The 24,559-nt window shown below is 46.1% G+C and overlaps 1 protein-coding gene across 1 annotated transcript in view; it reads right to left on the bottom strand.

Annotated features, from left to right (window-relative positions):
* MSH4 (mutS homolog 4) overlaps positions 1–24,559 on the bottom strand; it is a 64,114-nt gene that overhangs the window by 11,898 nt on the left and 27,657 nt on the right. The window contains exons 10-15 of the mRNA XM_031968861.1: positions 23,205–23,269; positions 16,559–16,728; positions 13,772–13,908; positions 12,124–12,227; positions 8,631–8,755; positions 2,142–2,342 (exon numbers count right to left, since the gene is read on the bottom strand). Coding sequence (XP_031824721.1) covers positions 2,142–2,342; positions 8,631–8,755; positions 12,124–12,227; positions 13,772–13,908; positions 16,559–16,728; positions 23,205–23,269 — 802 coding nt within the window. The remainder of the gene's footprint in view (positions 1–2,141; positions 2,343–8,630; positions 8,756–12,123; positions 12,228–13,771; positions 13,909–16,558; positions 16,729–23,204; positions 23,270–24,559) is intronic.

Here is a 24,559-nt window from a genome sequence, read left to right on the forward strand (position 1 = left end):
AGTACTTCACCACTGAGTCTCCTGAGAAAATAGAGCCTTTGTGCCATCAGTTCTTTCTCCCCTTTTCCATACCGTGAACCTATCTATATTGTTCTTGCTTCTTGTATAGCCACAAATTTCTTTTAACCATAATCTGTCTATCTGTCTCTGTCTCTCTCTCTGTATGTATGTATTTGCGTATACATGTATATATACTTCCTAGCTATGTGACTCTAGGCAAGTCTTGCCAAAAAATTGCATTTAATATTTTTAAACCAATCGGCAAACCATATCTATCTTTCTACCATATCTACTCTTTCATTCTAATCCCCCTGCAAATTGGGAACCTAAATCCCCCCCCCAAAAAAAAACTATTACAAACATGATTGTCAAGCAAAAACACAATGTCCCCCTCTCCGTGGGCCAAAACCCGCCATAGTCTTCTACCTCCAAGTCCACCTCCCACTTAGAAGGTAAGGAACACATTTCATCCTTAGTCCTCTGGAAGCCTGCTTGGTTATGGAGAGTTTCTCACTCTTTCAAGTTGTGTCTTTACCATGTTGCCATTGGATAACTGCTTCCTGATCCCTCTCTCTGCACCAGCTCATATAAATCTTCCCAGGATTCTCTGAGAGCATCCCCTTCATCATTTCTCACAGCACATTCCCAGCTCATGGGAACCCTTGAGTTTCCCTTTCTTTGTCTCCTCCAAAAGAGCTACAATTTTTGTACATTCTTATTAGAGGTTGTTTTGCTTAAAGACCTTCACTCTAATTCCCTCTTCTTCCCTTTCTCTAGTTCCCTGTTGACTCAAATGCATTTCAGTACATAACTTTGCAGGTGTATTTTGTCCTCCTTTGACCAATTCAGAGATCTTCTCCAGTCACTCCTTTCCTTATATTGTGTCGATGACCACTTGCATATCCTAATTGGGTTAGACATTTCCCCTGACTTTCCTTTCCTTCTCCTCCTCATACTGTGCTCCCCCCATTCTTCCTCCCCTCTCTTTCCAGTCTTCTCAAGTTCACCAGGATCTTTCTCCCAGGTCTTTTGTCTAATGAGATTCTCCAGGACCCCCACTGATGACAAGGCCCAGAGAGGACACATGGATCATCTCTCCATATCAGAATATAAGCACTTTATTTTTGTTCCGTTAGTTATTACTGATGGTTTAACTTTTTGGTTTTATGGGTTTTTTTCCTGCCTTTTCACTCTCTCCAGCCCTCTTTGGTCTTTTCATCAGGAATGCTCCACAGTTCTTTATTTCACTAAAATTTCATTTCTCCCATGGCATTAGTTTTGCTAGATAAATTACTCCTGGCTGTAACCCCTGTCCTTTGCCTTCTAGCATATCATATTCCAAGTTTTTGCCCCTTTGGAGTTTTGTGGTAACCAAATCCTAGGCAGCTGAGTTATTTAGGGCTGTCTTTCTTTGCAATGTTTTTCTTTGACTGGGAAGTTCTGGATTTTGGCTGTGATGTTTCTGGGAGTTTTCATTTTGAAATTTATCTCAGGAGATGACCGGGAGTTTCTTTCTAGTCCTTCTTTTCCCTCTGGTACCAAGAGATTTGGAAAGTTTTCTCTGAAGATTTCTTGAAATAAGTTGTCTGGGCTCTTTTTTGTTTTTTTGGACATGGCTGGTTCCCCCATGTTTATATCCAGATGTGGCCTGAATTCGTGCTGGATGAAGTGTCACCTTAGCTCCCACTGGGCTGGGATCATTTGGGGTACTCCCCAAGGTTCCTCATTGTTCCTCAGGGCCTCAATGCTGAAAAACCTGACCTGGACTCTGACTTATAGATTCCTGAGGCTTTTCTGAACTTCCCAAAACCCCTGTGGTCATCTGACCTCTCACCAGACACTAGAAGTCACTGAATGAATCCCAAAAAACGTTCTTGGTGAACATGGCCCCCACATACCAGAACCAGGTACCAAAAGTGGCTGTAGACTACCAGAAGCTGGAGGGGAGCTCCTAATGTAGACAGGTGGCACCTAATAAATGTTTACTGAAAGAGCAGTGAGTGTTCAGGGACGGCTAAGAAGATGTACTATAATCTTATCTGAAAGGAGTGACCTTGAGGGGCTTGTGGAAGCCTGGAAATTCAGCCCTGACTCTGGGAGGATTTGAGGGAGGACAATGCCCAGAGAAAAGCATGACTTACCGATCTGGGCCATGATCTGACAAAGGGCAATTTGCTTTAAGTAAGTTGACTTCCCGCTCATGTTTGGCCCAGTGACGATCACGAAGTTGCTGCCCTCGGTGATGTACGTGTTGTTAGCCACAGGCTTTTCCATGGATATCTTCTCAAGGATAGGATGCCAGCCTTGTTTGATGGCTAATGTGTCCGTGAATTCGGGGCGAACTAAAGGGGAAGAAGGGAAGATTGTAAGCTATAACAGCACGCAGCGTTTAAGCTTTTTCCTTTCTATATTAAGGGGGGGGAGGGGGAAAGGCTCCATGGTAGAATGGAAAGAGCTGATTTTACATTGATTCAGGCTCTTGATGCAAAGGAAAAAGGCCTGAATCCTAGCTCGGCCATTCACTAAGGGTATAACTATGGGTCATTTATCTTTGCTAGGTTTCAGCTTCCTCATCTGGCGAGCAAAAAGTTTGCAGGAGGGGGCAGACCTCTGAGGTCTCCTCTAGCTCTAACTCTAAGATCCTACCAATAAATTATATTCAAGATAAAAAGAGCATTTTGTGCTCTAAGTGGATTTTTACCCACTTTGTTTGATGCTCTACTCATCACATCTCTTATTATCCTTAAACCTATGGTGAGATACCCAGCCCCATTACCAATCCAACTTGCTACAATCATTCTGAAAATGCGACATTCAGAACTGACACTACTGGAGAGAAGACCTAAGCAGGGCCGAGCATAAGGGAATGCTTTTTCTTCATTTGGATTCTCTCTCTGTGTCTCTCTCAGTGTCTCGGTCTTCGTCGTCTGTCTCAGTGTCTCTGTCTTTGATTCTCATTGTCTGTTTCTCGGTGTCTCTGTGTCTGTCTGTCTCTCTCGGTGTCTCTGTCTTTGTCATCTGTCTCTGTGTCTATCTGTCTCAGTGTCTCTGTCTTTGTCTGTCTCTCATTATCTGCCTTTCTTGATGTCTCTGTGTCTGCCTGTCTCTCTCAGTGTCTCTGTCTCAGTGTCTCTTTGTCTGTCTCTCATTATCTTTCTCAGTGTTTCTGTCTCTGTCGTCTGTCTCTGTGTGTCTCTCAGTGTCTGCCTGTCTCTCGCAGTGTCTCTGTCTTTGTATGTCTCCTCTAAAATTGCTCTGTCTTCCTATTCATGACTCACCTCAAGCTTGCAGCCTCCTAAAGCCTCCAGCTCTCTCCAGAGGATTGGCAGTCACTCGGTGACTCCCTCATTCTGTGCTTTTGAAGATAATTTTTTGACCCTACTAAATTTCACATTATTGAATTCAGACCATCACACTGGTCTTTTAGACCCTGACCCTTTCATCCACTTTTATTAGTTATACCGCCCAATTCTGTATTATCCAGAAATCTGAGACACAGTCATTTTTGCCTAGCTCCCACCTTCTCTCCATGCATCGAGTTGTTGATGAGTTCCTGAGTTCTGTTTAGATACTTTTCCCTTTTCTTTCTTAAAATCATTTGTGTTTAATTCAGAAATTCACTCTTGCAAATTCTCCATTCTTCTCAGTCTTACTTCCCCTTAAAGAAACATAGGTCATGGAATGCTACCTATCTAGACTCAATAGCAAGTCATTCACAGTTCTCTGTCAAGCTGGAAAGAGGTCTCTGATGGGGCGTGGGGGTCTGGGATGGGCCCTGTGCTATCAAACCTATTTTACCAATTATTCAGATAAAGGCAAGTCTGGAATCCTCATTCAATTTGCATATGATACAAAGCTGGTAGGGATAGTTAATCCAGTCAATAACCTAAGTGTATTCCAAAAAGATCCTGAAAGGCTGAAAATAATGATCTGAAATTTAAAAGTGATAAAATGCCAGAAGATCCTCATATACTTCAACAACAATACTGTATGATGATCAATTCTGATGGACCAGGCCATCTTCAGCAATGAGATGAACCAAATCAGTTCCAATGGAGCAGTAATGAACTGAACCAGCTACACCCAGGGAAAGAACTCTGGGAGATGACTAAGAATCATTACATTGAATTCCCAATCCCTATATTTTTGCCCACCTGCACTTTTTATTTCCTTCACAGGCTAATTGTACACTATTTCAGAGTCTGATTCTTTTTGTACAGCAAAATAACGTTTTGGTCATGTATACTTATTGTGTATCTAATTTATATTTTAATATATTTAACATCTACTGGTCATCCTGCCATCTGGGGGAGGGGTTGGGGGGTTAGAGGTGAAAAATTGGAACAAGAGGTTTGGCAATTGTTAACGCTGTAAAGTTACCCATGCATATAACCTGTAAATAAAAAGCTATGAAATAAAAATAATAATAATTTTTAAAAATCAATTAACATTTAAAAAAAAGTGATAAAAGTCTTACACTTGGACTCAAGAAATTCAGTCTACAGACAGGCGATGAGCTGGCATGTTGAGTCAGTAGTTCATCTGAAAAAGATCTGGGAGCTTCAGTAAACTGTAAGGTCAATATGAGTCAACCCTGTCCTAAAGTAGCCAGAAGTGCTCATGTGACTTTGGCAGAGCTTCTGGGAACAAGGAGGCAATTCTTCTGCTCCTCCCTGACCGCCCCACATCCAGGTTGCTGTGCTCAGTTCTAGGCCCCACTACTGAAGCAGAAGAACGTCCAGAGGAGCACAACTAGGATAGGGGAAGGTTCTTCTCCCAAGCCATGTGAAGATGAGCTAATGGGAATGAGAATATCTAGCTCAAGAAGAAAATACTCATAGAGGAAATGAGAGCTCCCAAAGTAACTGAAAAGCTGGCATTCGGAGGAAGGACAGTCATGTTCCTTTTTCTACCTTTTTCATTCTCTCCCCTATTTTCACTCTCCCTATCTATAGATAAACAATAAAAGCCAGAAAAAATAAAAAAAGAGAGATTCAGTTAAAAATAACTATAGAAGCAATAAATACCTGGGAGTATGGCTTCCAAGATTAAAGTAGGAACTATATAATGTAACCAAAAAAAAATTCTGCAAAAAATACAGATAGACCTAAATAACTGGAGAAATACTCACTGCTCACGGGTAGGTTATAGAAATGCAGTAAAAATGAGATACTACCTAATTTGTATATTCAGTGCTGTTTTATTCAAGCTTTGAAATATAAGGCACATGCTCCCCAAAAAATCAAAAAGAAAAAGTACTGATATGTTTAAAAATACTTACATAACTCTCTTGGGGGGAGTCAAAAATAATAGGCTGTCCTCCTGCTGGGGAAATGGCTAAACAAATTGTGGTATATGAATATACAGAATATTATCCTGCCATAGGAAATGATGAAATGGAAATTTTCAGAGAAAATTAGTCAAGCTTTTATGAAATGGTGCAGAGAGAAGAGAGCAGAGCTAAGAGACCAATTTATACAATCCATTGTCGAGAGAAAGTTTGGAAAGACTTTAGAACTTTGATCAATGCCATGATAAATCACCAGTCTAAAAAAATAAAAATAATATGACAGTTAAGATGCTTGCCTCAGTTTCTTCACCAGTAAAATAAGCCAGAGAAGGAAATGGCAAACCACTCCATTGTCTTTGCCAAGAAAACCCCAAATGGGGTCATGAAGAGTCAGACACAACTGAAAAATGACTGAACAACAACATTCTATAACTGGAAAGAGCAACAACAAAAATCAAAGCCAACTGCGTTTGGTCTCAAGAAGAAGAGAAACTGAATTTCCTTCCCTTCTTTGCAGGAGTGGGAGATCATGGGTGTAAAAAATGGCATTTATTATCAGACTGTGTGGATGGGTTGCTTAGTTTTACCAAACTATTTTTCTCTCTCTCCCTTTTTTAAATTTTTTGCTATAAGGTATGGCTAAGTGAGGGAAGATATTAGGAAATGAAAGTGATGTTTAAAAAGATATCAATAAGCATTTAAAGAAAAAAAGAGCAAAAGTTATGCTGTCATTCAGTGCTTCTTTACTTAGCCTACTACAGGTAAGACACTGTGCTGAGACTTGGGGAGATTAAAAAAAAAAAAAGGCAGAGCACATCCCCTGGCCTCAGGGATCTCAAATTCTCACTGGGGAAACAAGAAGCAAACAATCCCACACAAATAAGTCCCACACAGGACAAATAAGGAATGATTTACAGAGGGACGGCCCTGGAATCAACAGGGACTGAGAAAGGCCCTCTGTAAAAGATGGGATTTTAGTTGAGACTTAAAGGAAGTGGCCAGTAATCAGCACAGAGGAGGGAGAGGAGCCCAGACATGGAGGATGGCCAGAAAAATTGCCTAGAGCCTCCAGGTCAGAGCCTCTTGGTCTCGTGTCACTGGATGGACACAAGGGAGATAGGAGGGACTAGACTTCCTGACAATGGAAGACTCCATGAGACAACAAAGGAGGAAAAAAGTAAGAGGGTAATTAAAAATAATGGGTTTTTTCTTTTTAAAGAATATCACACCAGTTAATTTTGTTTCCTTTTTTCAAAGGTTATTAAAATTGTTGATCAGAAAACTGCAATAAAAAAGTTTCCTTTGATTTTATTTTTAAAATGTTAAATGTTACTGAAGCTTTGTTTTTACATTATAAACTTTTACAGATAATTTCTACTCTCCGAGATGTCCTTGGGACAAAGTAAAACAGTAACACTAATTACAGTGATGTTTGAAAGTTCATGCATTTCGCCTCTCTCTGTTCTTCTGTCTTCTCAGTATTCAGATCTTGCCTAAAACGTCTTCCTGGTTCTACTCTTTTCATTCTTGGCCGGCTTAAGTACACATCTCCCAAACTGTTCTTGTTTATCATACTTTGGTTATACTGCAAATTGTTCATCGGGTTCTGCATCAATTCATACAAATCTATCCACATCTTTTTGAAATTCTATTTCCTCATTTCTTTCAGCACACTAATGATCCATAATAATCACAAACCAGCTTAATCCATCAAATACTCTATCAATGGGCAGCCCCTTGACGTTCATTTCTCTGCAAAAAGAGCTGCTATAAAAATGTTTGTACATTAAGGACTTGTTGATCTTTTTTTCAATATAGGTATAAGTAAAGCCTAGGAGAGGCACTGGGCCTATACCTGTAGCACTATCAGATTGTCTTGGTAATTACTTCTTTGTAGTATAGTCTGAGATTAACACTGGTAAGCCCCCATTTATTCCCATTATTTCTCTGGAGATTCTTAATCTTTTTTCCTCCACGTGAATTTCATTATTTTTTTCTAGTTCCATAATGTAGTTAGATTAGTATGGCATTGAATAAGTAAATTAATTTAAATAGCACTGTCATTTTTATTATATTGGCTCATCCTACCTGTAGGCAATTAATGTATTTTCAATTATTTAAGTGTTTTATTTCTGCAAATAGCTATTTACAATTTTTTAATAATTCTTGTGTAGATGTTGGAAAGTAGTCTTCCAAATATTTTATATATTCAGTAGTGATTTTAAATAGAATTTCTCAATTCCTTCCTGCTGGGTTTTATTGGCATCATGTAGAAATGCTATGATTTCTGTAGATTTATTTTATGTACTGCAAGTATGCTGAAGTTATTAATTGTTTCAATTAATTTTTAGCTGGCATTTTAGTGCTCTTTAATTACATCATTATATAATCAGCAAAGAATGATCATTTTATTTCTTCTTTACCTATGCATATTCCCTCAATTTATTTTTCTTTCTAGAGCCAGTACTTCTAGGATGACATTAAATAGAAATGATGACAATGGACTTGATTTTATTGAAAAAGATTTCATTTTATCTTCATTAGAAATAATGTTAGTTCTTAGTTTTAAATATATACTATTTATCATTTTAAGGAAAAGTCTGTTTCTTCTATGTTTCCTAATCTTTTTAACAGAAATGAGTGCTGTGCTTTGTCAAAAGATTTTTTTTTTTGTATCTATCGATACAATCTTTTGTTTTTTATTTTTTTATTAATGGAGTTAAATTAAATCAAGTTTGCATTCATGGCATAAATATCACTGAATTAAAGGGTATAATCCTTATGTTATATTGTATTAGTTTCTTGCTGATATTTTGTTTATTTATTTATAAATTATAAAAATAATTTAAATGTATTATTAAAAATTGGAATCCATGGTCATTAGAGATATTTGGTCCTACAGTTTCTGTTCTGACTCTCCCAGGTTTCTGTGACATCTGTGCTGTAACAGAAGGAATTTGGTTCCATATATATGATATATATTATATACATAACATATAATATTTTATATAACAAAAGGATGCTTCCTTTTGTTATTTTTTCCAGTTATTTTAGGCATATTAGAATTAATCATTCTTTGAAAGTTTGATAGGATTCACTTGGGCAGTTTTGGGAGTAAATCTATGAAAGGAAATGGACATGGGTCCCAGAGGTGCACACAAGTTGTAGTCAGGTTGTGAGAGAGAATACCTGCGTTAAGTTATTGACATCCAGATCTACAAGTTATGTCAAAGGTTAGCCGTCCAAGGACAAAGAAGTCAAGTAAAGATGTTAGAGCTTGTTACTTTAAAATGGAGGTTTACCAGGAGAAAATAAATCCTAAAATAAAAAAGTGACTTACCATAATCGGACAGAGTGCAGACATGAGCAAACGACAGCAACATATCCAGCATGGACACGACGTCGGAAAGTTTGTAGAGGCAGTGAACGAGGGGATAAATCTCACCAAGCAGCTGGCACACAACCCTGCACACAGAGAGCTCTGGCTCACTTTCTCCATGCTGGAGCTCCCAACAGTAACACCCCGAAAGGGTGCACAGCAGACATGCACGATCATGGACACTCCATGGCCCCTCTCCCATCTTCTGTGTATGTGAAGTGTTCCCATGGTTCGGCGTTTGTTCATTTCAGGATTTAAAAGAAAGGTCGTTCGTTAAAGGAGAAACAGTCTCCATTTTTGACACAGGTACGCTTCTACTTAGTATTACTCATGAGTACATGAAAGATCTTTGGATTCATTAATTTTCCCAGCAGGGAAACTCCTTCCACCCGCACAAATCTCAACCAATCTCTGAGCCTCTCAATGAGACGATATATGGAAAGTCCTCTGCAGACCTGTAAGTACGAGTAAATGGGGCCCGTTCCTGTTTCTCAAGGACTCGGCAGCTAAGACTAAGGAGTTACCTGAAACCCAGGTGGACAGATTTGCCAGAGCCCAAGCAGCGGACTGAAAACCTAGTGGATGAGAACCCGGACCCTGTCTCTGGGCGCGCTGCTTCGGGTTTCACACTGTTACTATGTCCTTACAGGTAAGAGGGCCCCCGCGGAATACTGTGGGAACTCTATATTTCAGATTCAGCTTGGTCCCCTGGAAATTCAGACTGCACACTATGGAGCGGAAACCTTTAGAGATGGAAGGGGAGCCTTGGCAGGGACTCTCTCAGGCGTGGGCCCTCCCAGTCTGGGAAACAACAATGGTTTTGAATGAGTAAGACAAAGCCCAGAGGACTAAGCAATGGCTATTAAATCAAATCCTTTCATGGCCAGACTGAGGGACTCCTGGAGCTACCCCCAGGCAGGCTGGGCCCCCTTAATTTATCCTGAATGCTTTTAGACATTTGATTTTTACCATTTCACTCTGAAATGCAGAACCCGGAGAGGGTCGTGCTCATTCACCAGAGCTCTCCCTTAACAAATGCCTTTTCTGCTGGGGGCCATGCTGGTTTACTGTCAGCTCTCAGGCACCCTTGTTCCTCTCCATCAGGACAGTGTCCCCACATCCCCGCACTGACCGCCCAGGTCTGCTATGCTCTTTGTACTCTCCTGGCATCCCTGCTAAGTCTCCTATGCCATCTCCTCCAACTCCAGGGATGCCCTTCCCGGGCCTGCTCTGCTCCTGGCACTGCCCACTTGGATCCTTCTCTCTCCCCAGGGCCCACCTGCCTCGGTCTGAATCTCCACTCCACCAGGGGGATCTCTTTCCCCATGACTTTGGAGGTTTCTCCATGCTGTGGAGCATTACCCTGGGACAAGGTCCCCAAACTGCCCCTTTGGCCACGCCGGGACCTCCCCCAGGCCTGCAGTGTCCCCTCTCCTCTGCCTCTGGTTTCTGCCCTCGAGGAGCAGGGCCCGTATGCCTGGGGCTTGGAGTGGAATGGAGCAGCTGGAGGCTGGGAGCCTGGTCCCAGACCCTGACCCCTGATCATCCTGGGATCTGGACCGCTCCCTTCTCCCTCAGAAATGTTCTAAACTATTACAACCTAGGACAGTAACCTTGTCTCGGGTGGAATGCTCTCGGGGACCAGGGCTCCCTGGGCCCCACCCCCCACCCCCACTCTGGCCCATGGAGGGCTTTGGTCACTCCTTAATCCCTACAAGGAATCAAAGCCAGACTCCTGGCCCTGCATCTGAAGCCTGGATCTCCCTGCCCCTCAGTCTCCCTCGGGTCTCCAGCCTCTCCCAGGGCCCACTGCACTGACCCGCGGCAGCCCCCACAGACAAAATGCATCTGGGCACAGGGGACCTTCACGAGCGTCGGGCTGCATCCTGGTCACTCACTTTTGTTCAGGTCTTTCTAGCATAAGGATCACTCCTTGACAAGGAGGGGAAACCCCCAAGCTGCAACTCAGGCCATTTTTTGTGCTCCTCCTTGGCCCATTCGGCCCAGACAGATACACGGACCCAACCCACTCAGTCCCTGGCTTTCTCACAGTCTGGGCCCCTCCCAGACTTCTCAGCGCTCCTCCACGGTGGGCACACAAGGCTGGCGCACCCCCCAGCCCTGGCTGGCAAGCCCCACACACTTCTGCCCCTCCAAACTGCTTCCTTCTGTATCTTCAGAAATTCGCGCTTGGGAGCTTCCCACCAGGCTGACCTTCCCACAGAACTTCAGTCCCTGGCGCACGACACAGTCCTAATTTAAGCTCTCAGAAACCTGCCCCCCCAAACCCAGGCCCAGGCCAGACTGGACCCAATGCTCCCCTCTTGATTTATCCCAGGCTGCGAGTGCAAGATACCACTTGTTCCCCAAAGTCCTGACATTTCCCCAGTCTCTCTATCAGTCTGAGCCAGATCCTAAACAAACATCCTCCTTCTTGGCTCCTGTGGCCTGTTAATGACGCCACAACCAGTAAGACAAAAGATCCAGGGCCGTTCCTTCGGGAATGCCCTGCATTTTGTGCCTGCTGGCTCCCTGAGTGAAGCAGGGAAGGCCTGCAGTCCAGGCCCTTCACCCCAGCCTTCAAGCACACCCCAGGGACTTCTCCCTCCAAGGGGGCCCCGGCTCCCAGCCCCATGGCCTCTTGGGCACTGCCGCTTCCCAGGTCTCCCTCTCCCCAGGTCCCCCTCTCCCCAGGTCCCCTTCCCAGCCCTATCACAAAGCTTGCTCAGAGATCTGCTGCTGTTGCTCCTTGGCTCAAGAACAGTTTGGGGCTCCTTGTGGCTTCCTGAATCCAGTCCAAGCGGACCCTCGGGCTCCCGCACCCCTCTCCAGCCTTATCTCGTCCAACTTTAGTCTCAGCGTTCCAGTGGAGCCGATGACCATCGCCTCGTGGCTTCTCCCAAGCCCAGGGTGCCCTTCCTCCCAACTCATGCTGCTGGCTCGGGGCCCATCCTTCCCAACGGGAAATCCCCTCTCTTGAAGGACGCCTTCCCTGTCCCAAAGAGCAGCGGCCTCTGGCCAGACCCCACTCAGCCTGGGCCGTGACCCTGGGAGGTTCTGCTCCCAAGGGCCAAGGGAGCTCCTGGGGGAGGGGCTCCAGAGGCACTAACTGCTCAGCTCCCTAACTCTCCAGGACATTCTGAACCTACGGGGTCTCCCCTCCTGTGTCTGGGTCAGCGCTGACCAGGTCCAGGCTTTGCACATGACACGTGCTTACCGAGTACAAGGGAATAACAGAAAGTGTGCTGGATCCCAGATGCTGCTGGGCCTGCAGAGTGTCTAGTGGGGCCTACTTAGAGAATATTTAACTTTTCATTTCTTAAAAGTCATAATTTGTAAGAAATAAGAAGAGAATTAATAAATGGATGTCAACATCACGAACACTGCTAATTATCAGCATTAACCTTTCACAAGCCCATTCATCTCTAGAGCTAAACAGCTGAAATTCTCTTACATGTAAGTCATGTGGTAGATTTCTCGCAGTGACTCTTGGCATCTTTCATTCATTTTAATCAGATCCGCCGACGTGAAGCTGTATGTGTTCTTCATCTTGGTAATCTGCCGAGAAATTACAATTAAATGTTAAAATTCACCCCTTAGTTATAACGAAATGAGAAACATTCCTAGTTTAGAGGCTAACCATTAGGGGGAACAAAAGTTGCTCTTTCTAATTAGAGAACAAAAGCAATTCTAAATAAAATGTATTTTCTCATCACATAATTGTTATGTCTAAGAAACACTTCTGTCTGTCAGAAAAAATAGCCTAAAGTTGCGATGAATTTTATAGACTAAAGGTCGATTGCCTGTATTTTAAGTCGGGAAGTCTCCCCAGGGGCTGCTTGTGGCAATGATGAGGTGACCCCCAGGGGAGAGCAGGTCTATGAAGCCAGAAACTCAAGCCTGGGGCAAAGGACCTCCAACCCCATAGGCTCCTGCTGGCTCTGGCGGCTGAAGGCAGCAACCACCTGGGGAACGCTCTCCCAGCCTGGCAGGGGCAAAACGGAAGTCTTGTTTCTGACATGGGCCTGAGATGGTCAGGGCACGCACGGACCCAGGGAAGCCTGTGGGGTGGGCCTCGGAGGGCAAGGCGGGGAGCCCGGGGTCCTTGGGCTGGCTAGACACAAAGGGGACCGTGGCGCCGGCATTTCCGGAGACTTGTGGGAACCACTGGGCTTCCTGAGCTGGAGGGGCCGGACCCAGCCTCAGTGGCCACACCAGGAACTAGAATGAGGAGAGCCGGGAGGCAGGCAGACCAGAGAAAGGGCTCATGGTCTGGGGCCTGCGACAGCACGGGGGCTCTCCAGGGGAGGCCACCAGCCTCACTAGGCCCCCATCACAACTCGCCTCAGGCCCAGCTGCCCCGTGTCCCCCACAGCCTCGGACCGCGGGCCCAGCTTCCAGCTGCTATCTGTCTCATGGCCACCTGGTCCCACCAGGGCTCTCTTCATACACCACTAGCCCTGAGCCCCACTGGTCTATGTCCAAGCAGGTCATCAGGCACTTGGACCGGCCCAAAGAGCCCGGAGGCAAAGGAGGCTTCGGCCTCTCAGAGCCAGAGCTGATGACTCTTGTGAGAGAGCAGAGAACCGCCACGAACCTGGGGGGGGGGGGCACCTCAAAGCCGCACTGCCCCCATTCTCTCCATCACCCCAATCTGCCAAGCCCTGACTGTGGCGGGGGTCTGGGCCGGGGCCACCTCGGTCCAGGACTCAGCTTCTCATTTGTATAACAAGATGGGGCCAGACCATCTGAAGGGTTCCCTCCAGCCCACATTTAATGACCCCAAGCCTCCTTGCGTCTCTACATCAGATGTTTCAGGGCTGCCTTTTAGCCCATAAATAGAGTAAAAAGGAGGTCAAAGGGAAAATAAAGTAAAGGAAAAGTGTCTACTCTGGGGGAGACCATTTCATGAGATGGCCCGGCTGGGGAAGCGGACTCCCCTGGCAGACGCCAGGTGGCAGCACCCTCCTGGCTCAGAGAGTGCCATGGAGTCCATCTGATAATAAGAGGGACAAATCCGACTTTTGCGGCAGAGAAGGCCTTCCCAAACCCCGCACGTAACCCCTATGTAAACATTATTTCCCGACCGTTCCAGCATGAACCTTAATAAACTCGGAGGGGAGCTGGCCACCGGGGAGCAACGCACAATCCAGGTTCATTTGGATGAAAAATCCTCGAGCGGAGCTAAAACTCGTCTTCAGAGGGAGAGCGTATTTCTCGGCAAGTTGCATTATCATTCCTAGTGTCCCCAAAAGAAAGAGAAACAGAGATCCGTTGTTTAGTGGGAATCTTCAGAAATTAATTGTTTTAAATTCCTGTTCCATTCAACATTCTGGCCAATGACTTTGTTAATGGAAGAGGCATCGGATCCATGGGTGACCAAAAGCTGCGAGAACCGGCAGGCTGGGGGACAACTGGGTCGAGCGACTCCAAAGAACCTGAGGCTGGGAGAAGTGGTTAATGTGGTGGGAGACAATGGCGGCAGCGGGGCTGGAAGAAGGGAGCTGAACCACAGCCAGTAATATGGCGACCACCAAGCCCTTCCCTTGGCTTCCAAGTATCAGCAGCAAATGGAAAACCCGAAATGCAGCTGCATGTGAATCAACAGGTATGACATGAAAAGGGGGGACAGAGGGAGAAGAGGGAGGGAAAGTGAGAAAGAGACAAAGAGACACAGACACAGAGACTGTAAATGGCTTTGGTGAGCGACAGGAAGTATCCTCAGCCTGCCAGGCACCCCTCACCACCCCAGGCTCTGGGCCCCAGGCCCTTAAACCCCATCTAGGGACCTCCATGGGCCCCCCATGGCCTTGGATCATTAACATTCCCTAACTGACTCTAGTTCTGGCTGCAGCACCAGAGTCTGGCTCCTCAGGAGGGGCGAGCCTGGGTCTGGCTGCCTTCGGGTCAAGCAGGCCCCATTCTCTGGGCCAGGTTCTGGGCCCCCCTGCCTGCCAACTAAGCCCCATGGAGCTCTGGCCTGCAGTCCAGCTGCCATCAGCACCAATAAGGAGCCAGAGCAGCTCAAACCCAAGGAAAGCCACATGGCGAGACCTTCGTTGGAGGCCCCCATTTGCGGGACTGGAGGCAGACTGTCTCTTCTATACCAAGGGTGGCCCTTGGGCAGGGGGGCCTGGAGGCTTCGGTGACTGGGGGTTTATGACAAATACTAGGAATACATAATGGCAAGGCAGGATCTATAAGGCTTTTAAAGTGCTTTAAAAACATCCTCAACACACCGAGGCAGGCCAGGACCTCCAGTCTTCCTGGGCTGGGGAATCTCCCGGCTGCCCTCTGGCTCCTGTCCATGACCCCCTGAAGCCCCAAGTTGGGCCACCCTCCTGGTCTGGAGGAGGGGAACAATGGACCGGGAGTAGGAGGGGGGCATGTGGGAGGACTGAGCGGCCTGAAGCCTGGCTCTCTCCTATGATGCAGTTTCCTTCCTAATCAATTTGGGTTGTCCCAACTTGTGCTCGACCCCCACCCTGAGTGTCTCTCCCCTAAGCAAGGACCAGGAGTCGGTCAGCGTTCTCCCAAGGGTCATCCACAGACACCTGGGGAGAGTTCTGCATTCAGGGGGCACCCATACTCTCCCCCACCCAATGTGCAAAGTCCCTGATTGGAAATCAGATTACCTGAAGTTGCCTTGTTTTCTTGTAAATGATTAGCCTTATTGGTTGTTTTTTGGTTGTTTTTGATACATAAAAGTCTTTCCCCCCCATATCTGGGCCCTGGGCCTAAGATGGCAACCATGTTACTCAGTAAATCAATATGCCTGGAAGACCCTCAGTCATTTGGTCTTTCATCTGCCCCCAGGGAAGGGGGAGGAGGGAGAGAAGGGCTCAAACTCCCAGTGTGTCTCTGAGATGAGATTCGAATCCAGGCCCACCCCCCCCCAACTCCTTTCACTCCCCAGCACTGCCTCTCAGAGACCCCACCAGTTCCCATGATGGTCAGACTGACTCGCCCTTTGCGCGCCTCAGCGCTTTGGCCCGGATGTTTCATTTGTTCAATGACTTGGTGACGCTGTGGCTGAAACATGAACGACGGGGTTTGGGGTCACCCATCTTAACAGCCAAAGTGCCCTGTGATCCCCACATCCAGCCACTTACATGGCCCTTGGGGGTGTCTCACTGACATTCTCCCATCCCAGCTACGCTGTCAGGAGGGAAAGGGCCTGGGGGCTCTAAGAGACCAGCCCAGGGAGGACCGTTTGAGGACTGATCTGTCCAAGAAGTTCCTCTGGACCCAACAACCACCAGGACATGGGGGTAAAGCAGTGCAGGGTTATCAAACCTGGTCCTCCTTAAGTGGGCAACAGGAGCCGGCCCTCCGAACCACAGGGCCTTTGGGCAACCAGCAAACACAGAGCCCCCCAGATTGACAAAGTAAGGCTGCAGGGCAGGCCCCCTGCTTCCACAGGATCCCTGACTGCAAAAGCAATCAGACACAAGGGCCACACACCCAACTATATCCGAGCCTGTAGGTTAAGGAGGCCCCCACCCTTCATGCTTCAGAGTAATAAATAAGCTGCCTGACCTTGTTCCTCTCACACTCACCTCACAGTGGCTGCTACATAGTTTTCATTCTACCAAAATTCTGAAAAATTGAGTCCTCATATAACATACTCTGCAACTCATGAATATTAGGAAAATAAAAACCTTGTGATCTCTATTAAAATTTTATTTCTAAAAATTAATATACTGCATTATAAGGAACAAATTAAAATCTAACTTGCTTATTTGGGCAATTAAAAATGGAATTGAATATATTCTTGGTCATTCTTCCCTAGCAAATAAACGTGACATGCCTTGTAATAGTAAAGACTATTTTTTTAGTGTATAAAACAAAGACAAAGGTTACGAGTGCCCGTCTGTCTCCACAAGTACCCGCTATGTCGTCCACGATCTCGGCGTACGTCCTTCTGGCAATGTCCAGGAACTCGTTTATGTTCGCCTTCACGGCGTAGCACTTCTGAGTCCTCATGTTCAGGCAGCCTTTCACGTATCTCACATCATCATTCACAACTGTTTTAATTTTTTCAAGTATTTTTCCAAACCTAAAAGTGTTTTGTAAGTGAGAAGTAAAAAGAAATACTTTTTAAATCTTCCAAGTAGGCAAATAGTAAACGACAGGCATTAAAGACGGTTTACATGAGAGAAAAAAGGAAACATTTCCTTTGAAATACGTGTGGAGCAGAAATTGAACATGGCGAGTAAAAAGCCAGTATTCAGCTTTTTAATTGGCTACCTGTAAGAAAATATTAACATACCAAGGACCTGCAATTTTATGGCGAGAATTCTCCCCCTCAATGTAAATCCCAACTTGCCTATGAGTTAAAGCCCAAGTCTCTGAGAAGTTAAATGACTTCAAGGCTGGAGCAGGAGGAGTCTCCCCGATATTATGCTTCCTCTCCCTGGGTAATAACACAGGTGCCATCTTCAAATATCTGAAAAGTCATTATGGGGAATACAGCACCGAACTGGGACTAATTGGGCAAGTTATAAAGAGACCGATTTAAAGGATCTCCATTGGGAGGACTTCCCAAGCCCTTGAGCCTCCAAAGGTGGAATGGGCTGCCTCCAAAGGCAGGGGGTCTGCAAGCAGGGGTGGGAACCACTTGCTGGTATGGGGTAGTGAGGGTTTTTTCAGATATAGTTTGTTCCAGACAGCCCAGGCTTGGTGATCCTGAGCCCTCACAGATTCTGTTTCTGGAAGCTATTTTCCAAGTCGGCAGAAAGGTGAAGTAGGCAAATGGGCCATTAGTTACTCATCTTCTCAGCTGCTCTTGTCATTTTGTCCAAGCTCTGGTATTCTGCTCTCATCTGGGGCCCTTCTTTAACCCCTGGAAGCTGGGAGGCCTCCAAATGGGCCCCAGCCTCCACATTAGCTCAAGGCCATGTGGTCTTTCCTTCAGGTCCAGCACAAGAGGGACTGGCAGGGAGAGGCCAAACATGGAGGCTCCCCTGTTGGGGAGGCGGGGAACATCTCTTCTCTCCTGCTTTAGGTTTCACCCTTGGGGGGTCCTGGGATGGTCTCCATAACCCAGACCTTTCTGCAAGCTCAGCTGTCCTTTGGCTGCTACTCCATCTTTTATGAAACAATCACAATTAATGTCTCCTAGGACATCTGTACGCTCTCTTAACCAGGGCTGGCTTGGCCAGCATGGTCGTCCCTGGGGCGGCTCCTCCGCCTCTGTCTCACTGTGGTCAGTGAGCCACACCCATAGATCAGACCGCCGAAGGACATGCCATGGCTGGGATAAGAACCGAGTCCTTTACGTACCTGCAGGCGGGAATCCCCAAATCCGGTTCCTGCCAGTTAGACCTGGGCCAGTCAGTTTCCTGAGCTCTAAAATGTGGATCACAGCAGCACCGCCCTCCCGAGGCTGCCCGAGGGTCAGAGAGATGACACCATGAGAGACCCTGGAACCTTGGCAGGCTAAGGCCACTCATCATCCTCCAGCAGGTCCAGAGGCAGGCCCTCGCACCCAGAGCCCTCGCTCTTCAGCCTCAGCCCTGGCTTACTGGTCCCACAAGGGATCCTCGGGAAACTCCCACCTATCAGGGCATAAAGTCCGGAGGAAGCCCCAGGAATGCTGGCTCCTGACTCGGCCTGTGTGGAGGGCCGGCTCCTGAGAGCTGCTCTCCGGGGCTCCTCACAGGTCGAGGCCTCCGCCTGGCGTCTCCCCCGAGGCCCATGACAGGGCCCCACCTGCTCCAGGGGGGCACAGTCTCCACACGCAATGGCCTGGACTCCCGCAGTCTCCCATGCCGGGCGTGCTCCCTGGCGTCTCCGGGCACAGAATTCCCTTCCTCCTCATCAGCTTCCTGCAGGGTCCAGACAAAAGGGCCCGCTCTGCAAACCTGAAGGCCGGGCCCTTCTCTCCAGGGCTGGGGGGGAGGGGAAGGATGTGCACACATACACACACACACACACACACACACACACCATCTCTTGTTTGTACATAACTGCTTGCATGCTGTCAAGCCAAGCGTTTATTAAATACCCCTTTCTGGCGTACACTGTGCAAGAGACACAGAGCAAAAGAGGAGCTTACATTCTAAGCGAGAAAGCGTCTGTGACCGTGTGTGTAGCGTGTGTGTGTACCTTTATGTGTGTGTGGTGTGTGTGTCCCCTGCCCAGAGCAGCTGCAAAAGGGCCTGCAGAGGTGACCCCCCCAAGTCAGCCCAAGGCCCCACCAGGAGCAGAAGGGCCCAGGGTCTCAGAGTACCCTGGGGGAAGCAGGGACAGCTTGGGTAAGGAGCACTAGGGGCAGCCAGCCTCCTCCCCTGGAGTCCTGGGCAGGGTCACAAGGCACAAAAGCAGACTTTTCTCCGTATGTTTGTTGTGTACATATGTGCACATATGTGGCCCCCAGGGGCCCCCCGGGCAGACACATGTCTCTCGACAATTTGTCACAAGAGATGATTTTCTTTATTCCCTTGGGTTAATTGGGAAAGATAGAAAGTGAGGGAGGGGGCTTGAGGATAATGGTGACCACAAACAGAAGGCCATGCACAAGCGGAGGCAGCACGGATGGGTAAAGAGTTTGGGATGGATTAACAGGCTTTCTTAAAAACCATGGAGATTTGGTTTCATAGGAGATCCTTTAGGCCCCCCAGATTTTTCTATCGCACAAAGCCGTGAGAAATAGCAAACACGGCAGTTAACAGTCAGAAATCCGAGCTGTCTCGGCAGTGAGAGCACTGAGCTGAGTCTGAGAAGAAATTGAATGAAGATAAACCTGAAGTCTTACACTTGGGTCCCCCAAAAATCAATTTCACAAGTACGAGAAAGGTGGAAGTTCTAAAATAAAGGGGGAAAAATGATCTGGGGTTCTCAGGGGAGCACAAAGGCCGGTCTCTTTAAAATCTTCTGTTTCTAACCTGGAGCAGACGTCAGGTATTTAACAAGCCTTTCTTATTCCTCCATTCCTGTGAGTTAGACTAAACAACTATCAAGATACTTTTCAACTCTCAAATTCTGATTCTATGAAGTATGCAGCGTCTCTCCCGGGGGACTGATCTGTACCGTCTCCCCTGGTTATTGGGGCCTTACTTTCTATCACTGTATATGTCAACCAGTCAGCTTCATAAGCATTTGTTAAGTATTTACTATCTGCCCACAATGATTATTAATTAGATCCACATTTTTATACACACACATACACACACACACACACACACACACACACACACACACACACTTTTACACATGCTTTTTCCTCCTGAGAAGGTGAGTTCTTTGAGGACAAAGGCTGCTTAGCACTTAGCATAGCCTGACACCTTTGTATTCATTGTTATATTATAGATCATTACAAACAACGATAGCAATAACTAGCATTCATATCCACGTTGGGTTTTGCAGTGTTTTACAATTATTTCATTTGCCACAGTTAAAGGTTCTGAGAAAGGCCTCGTTTCCAAAATATATAGAGACCTGACTCTAATTTATAAGAAACCAAGCCATTCTCCAATTGATAAATGGTCAAAGGATATGAACAGACAATTTTCAGATGATGAAATTAAAATCATTATCACTCATATGAAAGAGTGTTCCAAATCATTATTAATCAGAGAAATGCAAATTAAGACAGCTCTGAGATACCGCTACACACCTGTCAGATTGGCTAAGATGACAAGAAAAAATAATGATGAGTGTTGGAGGGGATGTGGGAAAACTGGGACACTGATACATTGTTGGTGGAGCTGTGAACGAATCCAACCATTCTGGAGAGCAATCTGGAATTATGCCCAAAAAGTTATCACACTGTGCATACCCTTTGACCCAGCAGTGTTTCTACTGGGCTTATACCCCAAGGAGATACTAAAGAAGGGAAAGGGACCTGTATGTGCCAAGATGTTTGTGGCAGCCCTGTTTGTAGTGGCCAGAAGCTGGAAACTGAGTGGCTGCCCATCAATTGGAGAATGGTTGGGTAAATTGTGGTATATGAATGTTATGGAATATTACTGTTCTGTAAGAAATGACCAGCAAGATGAATACAGAGAAGCTTGGAGAGACTTACATGAACTGATGCTGAGTGAAATGAGCAGAACAAGGAGATCATTATATACGTCAACAACGATACTGTATGAAGATGTACTGTGATGGAAGTGGATTTCTTTGACAAAGAGACCTAATTCAGTTTCAATTGATCAATGATGGACAGAAGCAGCTACACCCAAAGGAAAAAAAAAAAAAAAAACACTGGGAAATGAATGTAAACTGTTTGCATTTTTGTTTTTCTTCCCGGGTTACATCTACCTTCTGAATCCAATTCTCCCTGTGCAACAAGAAAACTGTTTGAATCTGCACACATACATTGTATCTAGGATATACTAGGACATATTCAACATATATAGGACTGCTTGCCATCTAGGGGAAGGGGTGGAGGGTGGGAGGGAAAAATCGGAACAGAAGTGAGTGCAAGGGATAATGTTGTAAAAAAATTACTCAGGCATGGATTCTGTCAATAAAAAGTTACTATAATAAAAAAATTAAAAATAAAAAAAAAAACAATTATTTCATTTGATCCTCATTACAACTCTGGGAAGTAGCCGCAATTATGTGCATTTTATAAATAAGGAAACGGAGGCAGATGGAGCTGAAGGGAGGCTCCATTCAGACTCAGGTCTTCTAGACTCCAAGGCCAGCGTTCAGTGCCATCCAGATGCTTTACGTGTTTGATAAATGCTAATTGACTGAGAAAGCCCATTTGGCTGCAAGGTGGAGTACCCAAAGAGGAAGGATGACCGGAGCCAGACTGCAAAGGGCTTTGAATGCCAAGATGAGACTTTGCATCGCATCCCAGAGGGCAGAGTTCCCAGAACTTTTTAGGAAAAAAAAAATCTGCGTTTTAAGAAATCCAGGAGGAAGCCCTGTGAGGGGTGGATGGGCAAGAGGACAATGAGTTTAGAATCTCGTAAGAGACCAGATGAAGGCCTGAAGGAAGGTGCTGGCGAAGGCAGGGAAGGGCGCAGATGCAAGGCCTGTTGTGAGGGCAGGATGCTCGGTGGGCTGTTTCTTCTTCTGGGAAGTTTCGTCTTCACTGGAAAGTTTTCCATTGTATCTTTAGGATTTCATCCTTGAGGGATCCCCCCCCCTCCCCAGCCTGGTGATCTTGAATATTCCAGACTTTCTCCAACTCTTCTTCCTTGGCACAAGGGGCTGATGTACACATGTTGGGTACTTTCATCACGATCTTTTTGAGAGCATTTATGGCCATGGGTTCTTCCAAGAACGAGCAAGGGCCTCTGGTAACGTCCCCAAACACATAAAAGCAGCTGTGCCCACTCCTTCCCATAAGCCTCTTTCCTTGCAAGTAACTGAAGCCCAGCTCCCACCCTCAGGTTCCCCGATCATGGGAAACTCAGAGCAGAAACAATCCTCGTGGCCCCCCTGTCAGCTACTGTGCAAGGATCTCAACGTCCGGGTACCTAAGGGCCGCCTGGAGACTAGCGAGGGACTCCCAGAATCAAGGTCTCAGACTTAACATGAGGAGGGTCGTTCTTTAGCCCCTGGTCCCTCTCCTGCTCTCGGCCCATCACCAGAGAAATTCAGGAACACTGCAGAACAACACTGCAACTTCCGTCACCACAGGCTGGCTTCTCCGTGTGCTGGTGAGCTTTTCCGGTCAGTCCGGTGACAGGATGTCACTCAGAGATGTCAGCCAAGCTTTGGATGATCCAGGGACCCCTCCCCGCCATCATGAGACCCTCATCTGACTTTACCGAAGGCGATGAAATTTAACAGGGTCAAGTGTTATGTCATATAAATGGGCTTGACCATCACTTGCCCAAATATAATGTAGGGCAGACACGTGGTTTTAGGGTACCGTAGCTCACCACAACACACATGAAAAAAGGGGAGGAGCCTTCCGGCGCATTGTCTGGAACAAGGGACGGAGAACCCACCAACCTTCTAGCCTGGGCAGATACTTTGGGCAGGAGTCTGGAGGCTAACAGGAAGAGGGAGATGGAGGGTAAACAGAAATGTGCCCTCGAAGGCCACCACATTTGAAGATCACTGAGAAGCTGTAGCCATCCAGGGAGTCGTGAGGGGGCCATAAAACCATACTAAACTAGCATTTAGGGATTTAGGGTCCTAGGGAAACATGGTTATTGTCTTCAGATATTTTGAACAGCTGCCATATGGAAAAGAAAGCATATGTACATATACATATATGCATATATACGTGTGTTTGTGTGTATTCTGCTAGTTTCGTAAGACAGAATTTTGTCAAATTTTGTGAAGAAGTCTGAAACTTCTGAAGGCTAAAATGAAGCTTTCCAGACGGTCAATCAACAGATCCAGCTTTCCACAAAATCTCTATTTTCTCTTAGCACAAACAAGCAGTAGATCCATTTCCCAGTAATTACATGTGTCACCTAAAATGTGATTTTAAACGAAATGTTCTACCAAAGATAGAGGAATCACAGCATAAAGCCTAATTAACTATGCTTATATTCAAAATTAGCTATCAAAATGCAAGGAAAATCAGTTGATCATTGAGTAGAGAAGTTGAAAAAATACCTGTTGTCTTCTAAGGAACTGTAGTAAGCCTTCAACAGGGGCGTATTACACTTCTTCAGCACTGCCTAGTAAGTGAAAATTTTAAGATTACAATTTATAAACACACAATAAATCAAGAAAGCTCTATTGTGATCTTACTATATATCCAATTCTTCCTTAACATTTTTGATCACCAAAACAAAGTTTCAAATGGCTACTCTCCAGTTATTTCTGAGAGGTTTGTGCTTATTCAATTTAATGGAATGCAGAACATGATAGACAATAAAAATCTGGCTAACAGTTTAGGGGCTAAAATGCTGTATTCTAGTCTAAAAGTCTCTTCATGCAAAAATGAGATGTTTCTTTTTTTAAATTTAGGCAAACTCTGTATCATTCACAGAAGAAGGTGGAAAAAATGAAACATTTCTTTCAAGCTTTTAATTAGCATTCTTTTCAGGGATCAGTGGCAGCTCTGTCCAAAGTGCCATTGTCATTCCATCCATGTCAGAATGCACCCCTCCACTTGCTACAGGAAAAATCCAGCATGAGTTCTGAGTGACCAAGCGGCCAGCAGCCAGATTCCTCTGGTTTGGTACCAGGGCATGCATTTCTACCCCTACGCTGCTGGCGTTTGGGCCCAGGGCCATTCAGTGTCTTAGGACATAATCACTAGGTGGATACAGCATTGGAGGAAATCACAGGTTTGCAGTCCAAGGGTCCCAGGGGCACCCAGTTACGCCACATGTTACTTGACAGTGGGAAAGTTGGTTTCCCTCTGTGGGCCCAGGCTTCCCTAACAACGAGTGCCCATTCATCATCCAGAAAATGAGTAGGTGGGATTAAATGATACCCGGGGCCTATTAATGACCAGTCACCCCTGCCACCTCTGACTTCCAAGAAGCTTTCCATGATCCCCTTAGTCAAAAGTCACTGTCTTTTTCCCCACCTCCAACATCTTATATCCCCTTCACATTCTGCCCTACTCTTTTATCTGTTTTGGTTCTGGTTCTGCCCAGTGATTTCCGTGGTCTACTGATAGAGAAGGCAATGAAGGCATAGACTCAGGGCTGATGGACCAAGTTTGTGGTCCTGGTGACATGATCAGCATGTATCGGGGGGGGCCCCAATAGCGGAGGGCTCCACTCTGCCATCACTCCTCCCCTGCTGCTTCTCTTCCTAGGGACACTGCCTTCTCCTGGGCCTCCCCTTCCCTGTCTGACAGTCCCTTCTCCGTGCCTCCTTTGTTGGATTCTCCTCAAGGTGTCTGCTAACCACGGGGCCCCCAAGATTCATCCTGGGGCCTCTTCTTTTCTCTCCCTTTATCTATTCTTAACCTTTTTTATGTCAGGGGCCTCTTTGCTAACACAGGGAAATCT

This window comes from Sarcophilus harrisii, chromosome 4 (genome assembly GCF_902635505.1).
Source record: "Sarcophilus harrisii chromosome 4, mSarHar1.11, whole genome shotgun sequence".
Classification (NCBI taxonomy): domain Eukaryota; kingdom Metazoa; phylum Chordata; class Mammalia; order Dasyuromorphia; family Dasyuridae; genus Sarcophilus; species Sarcophilus harrisii.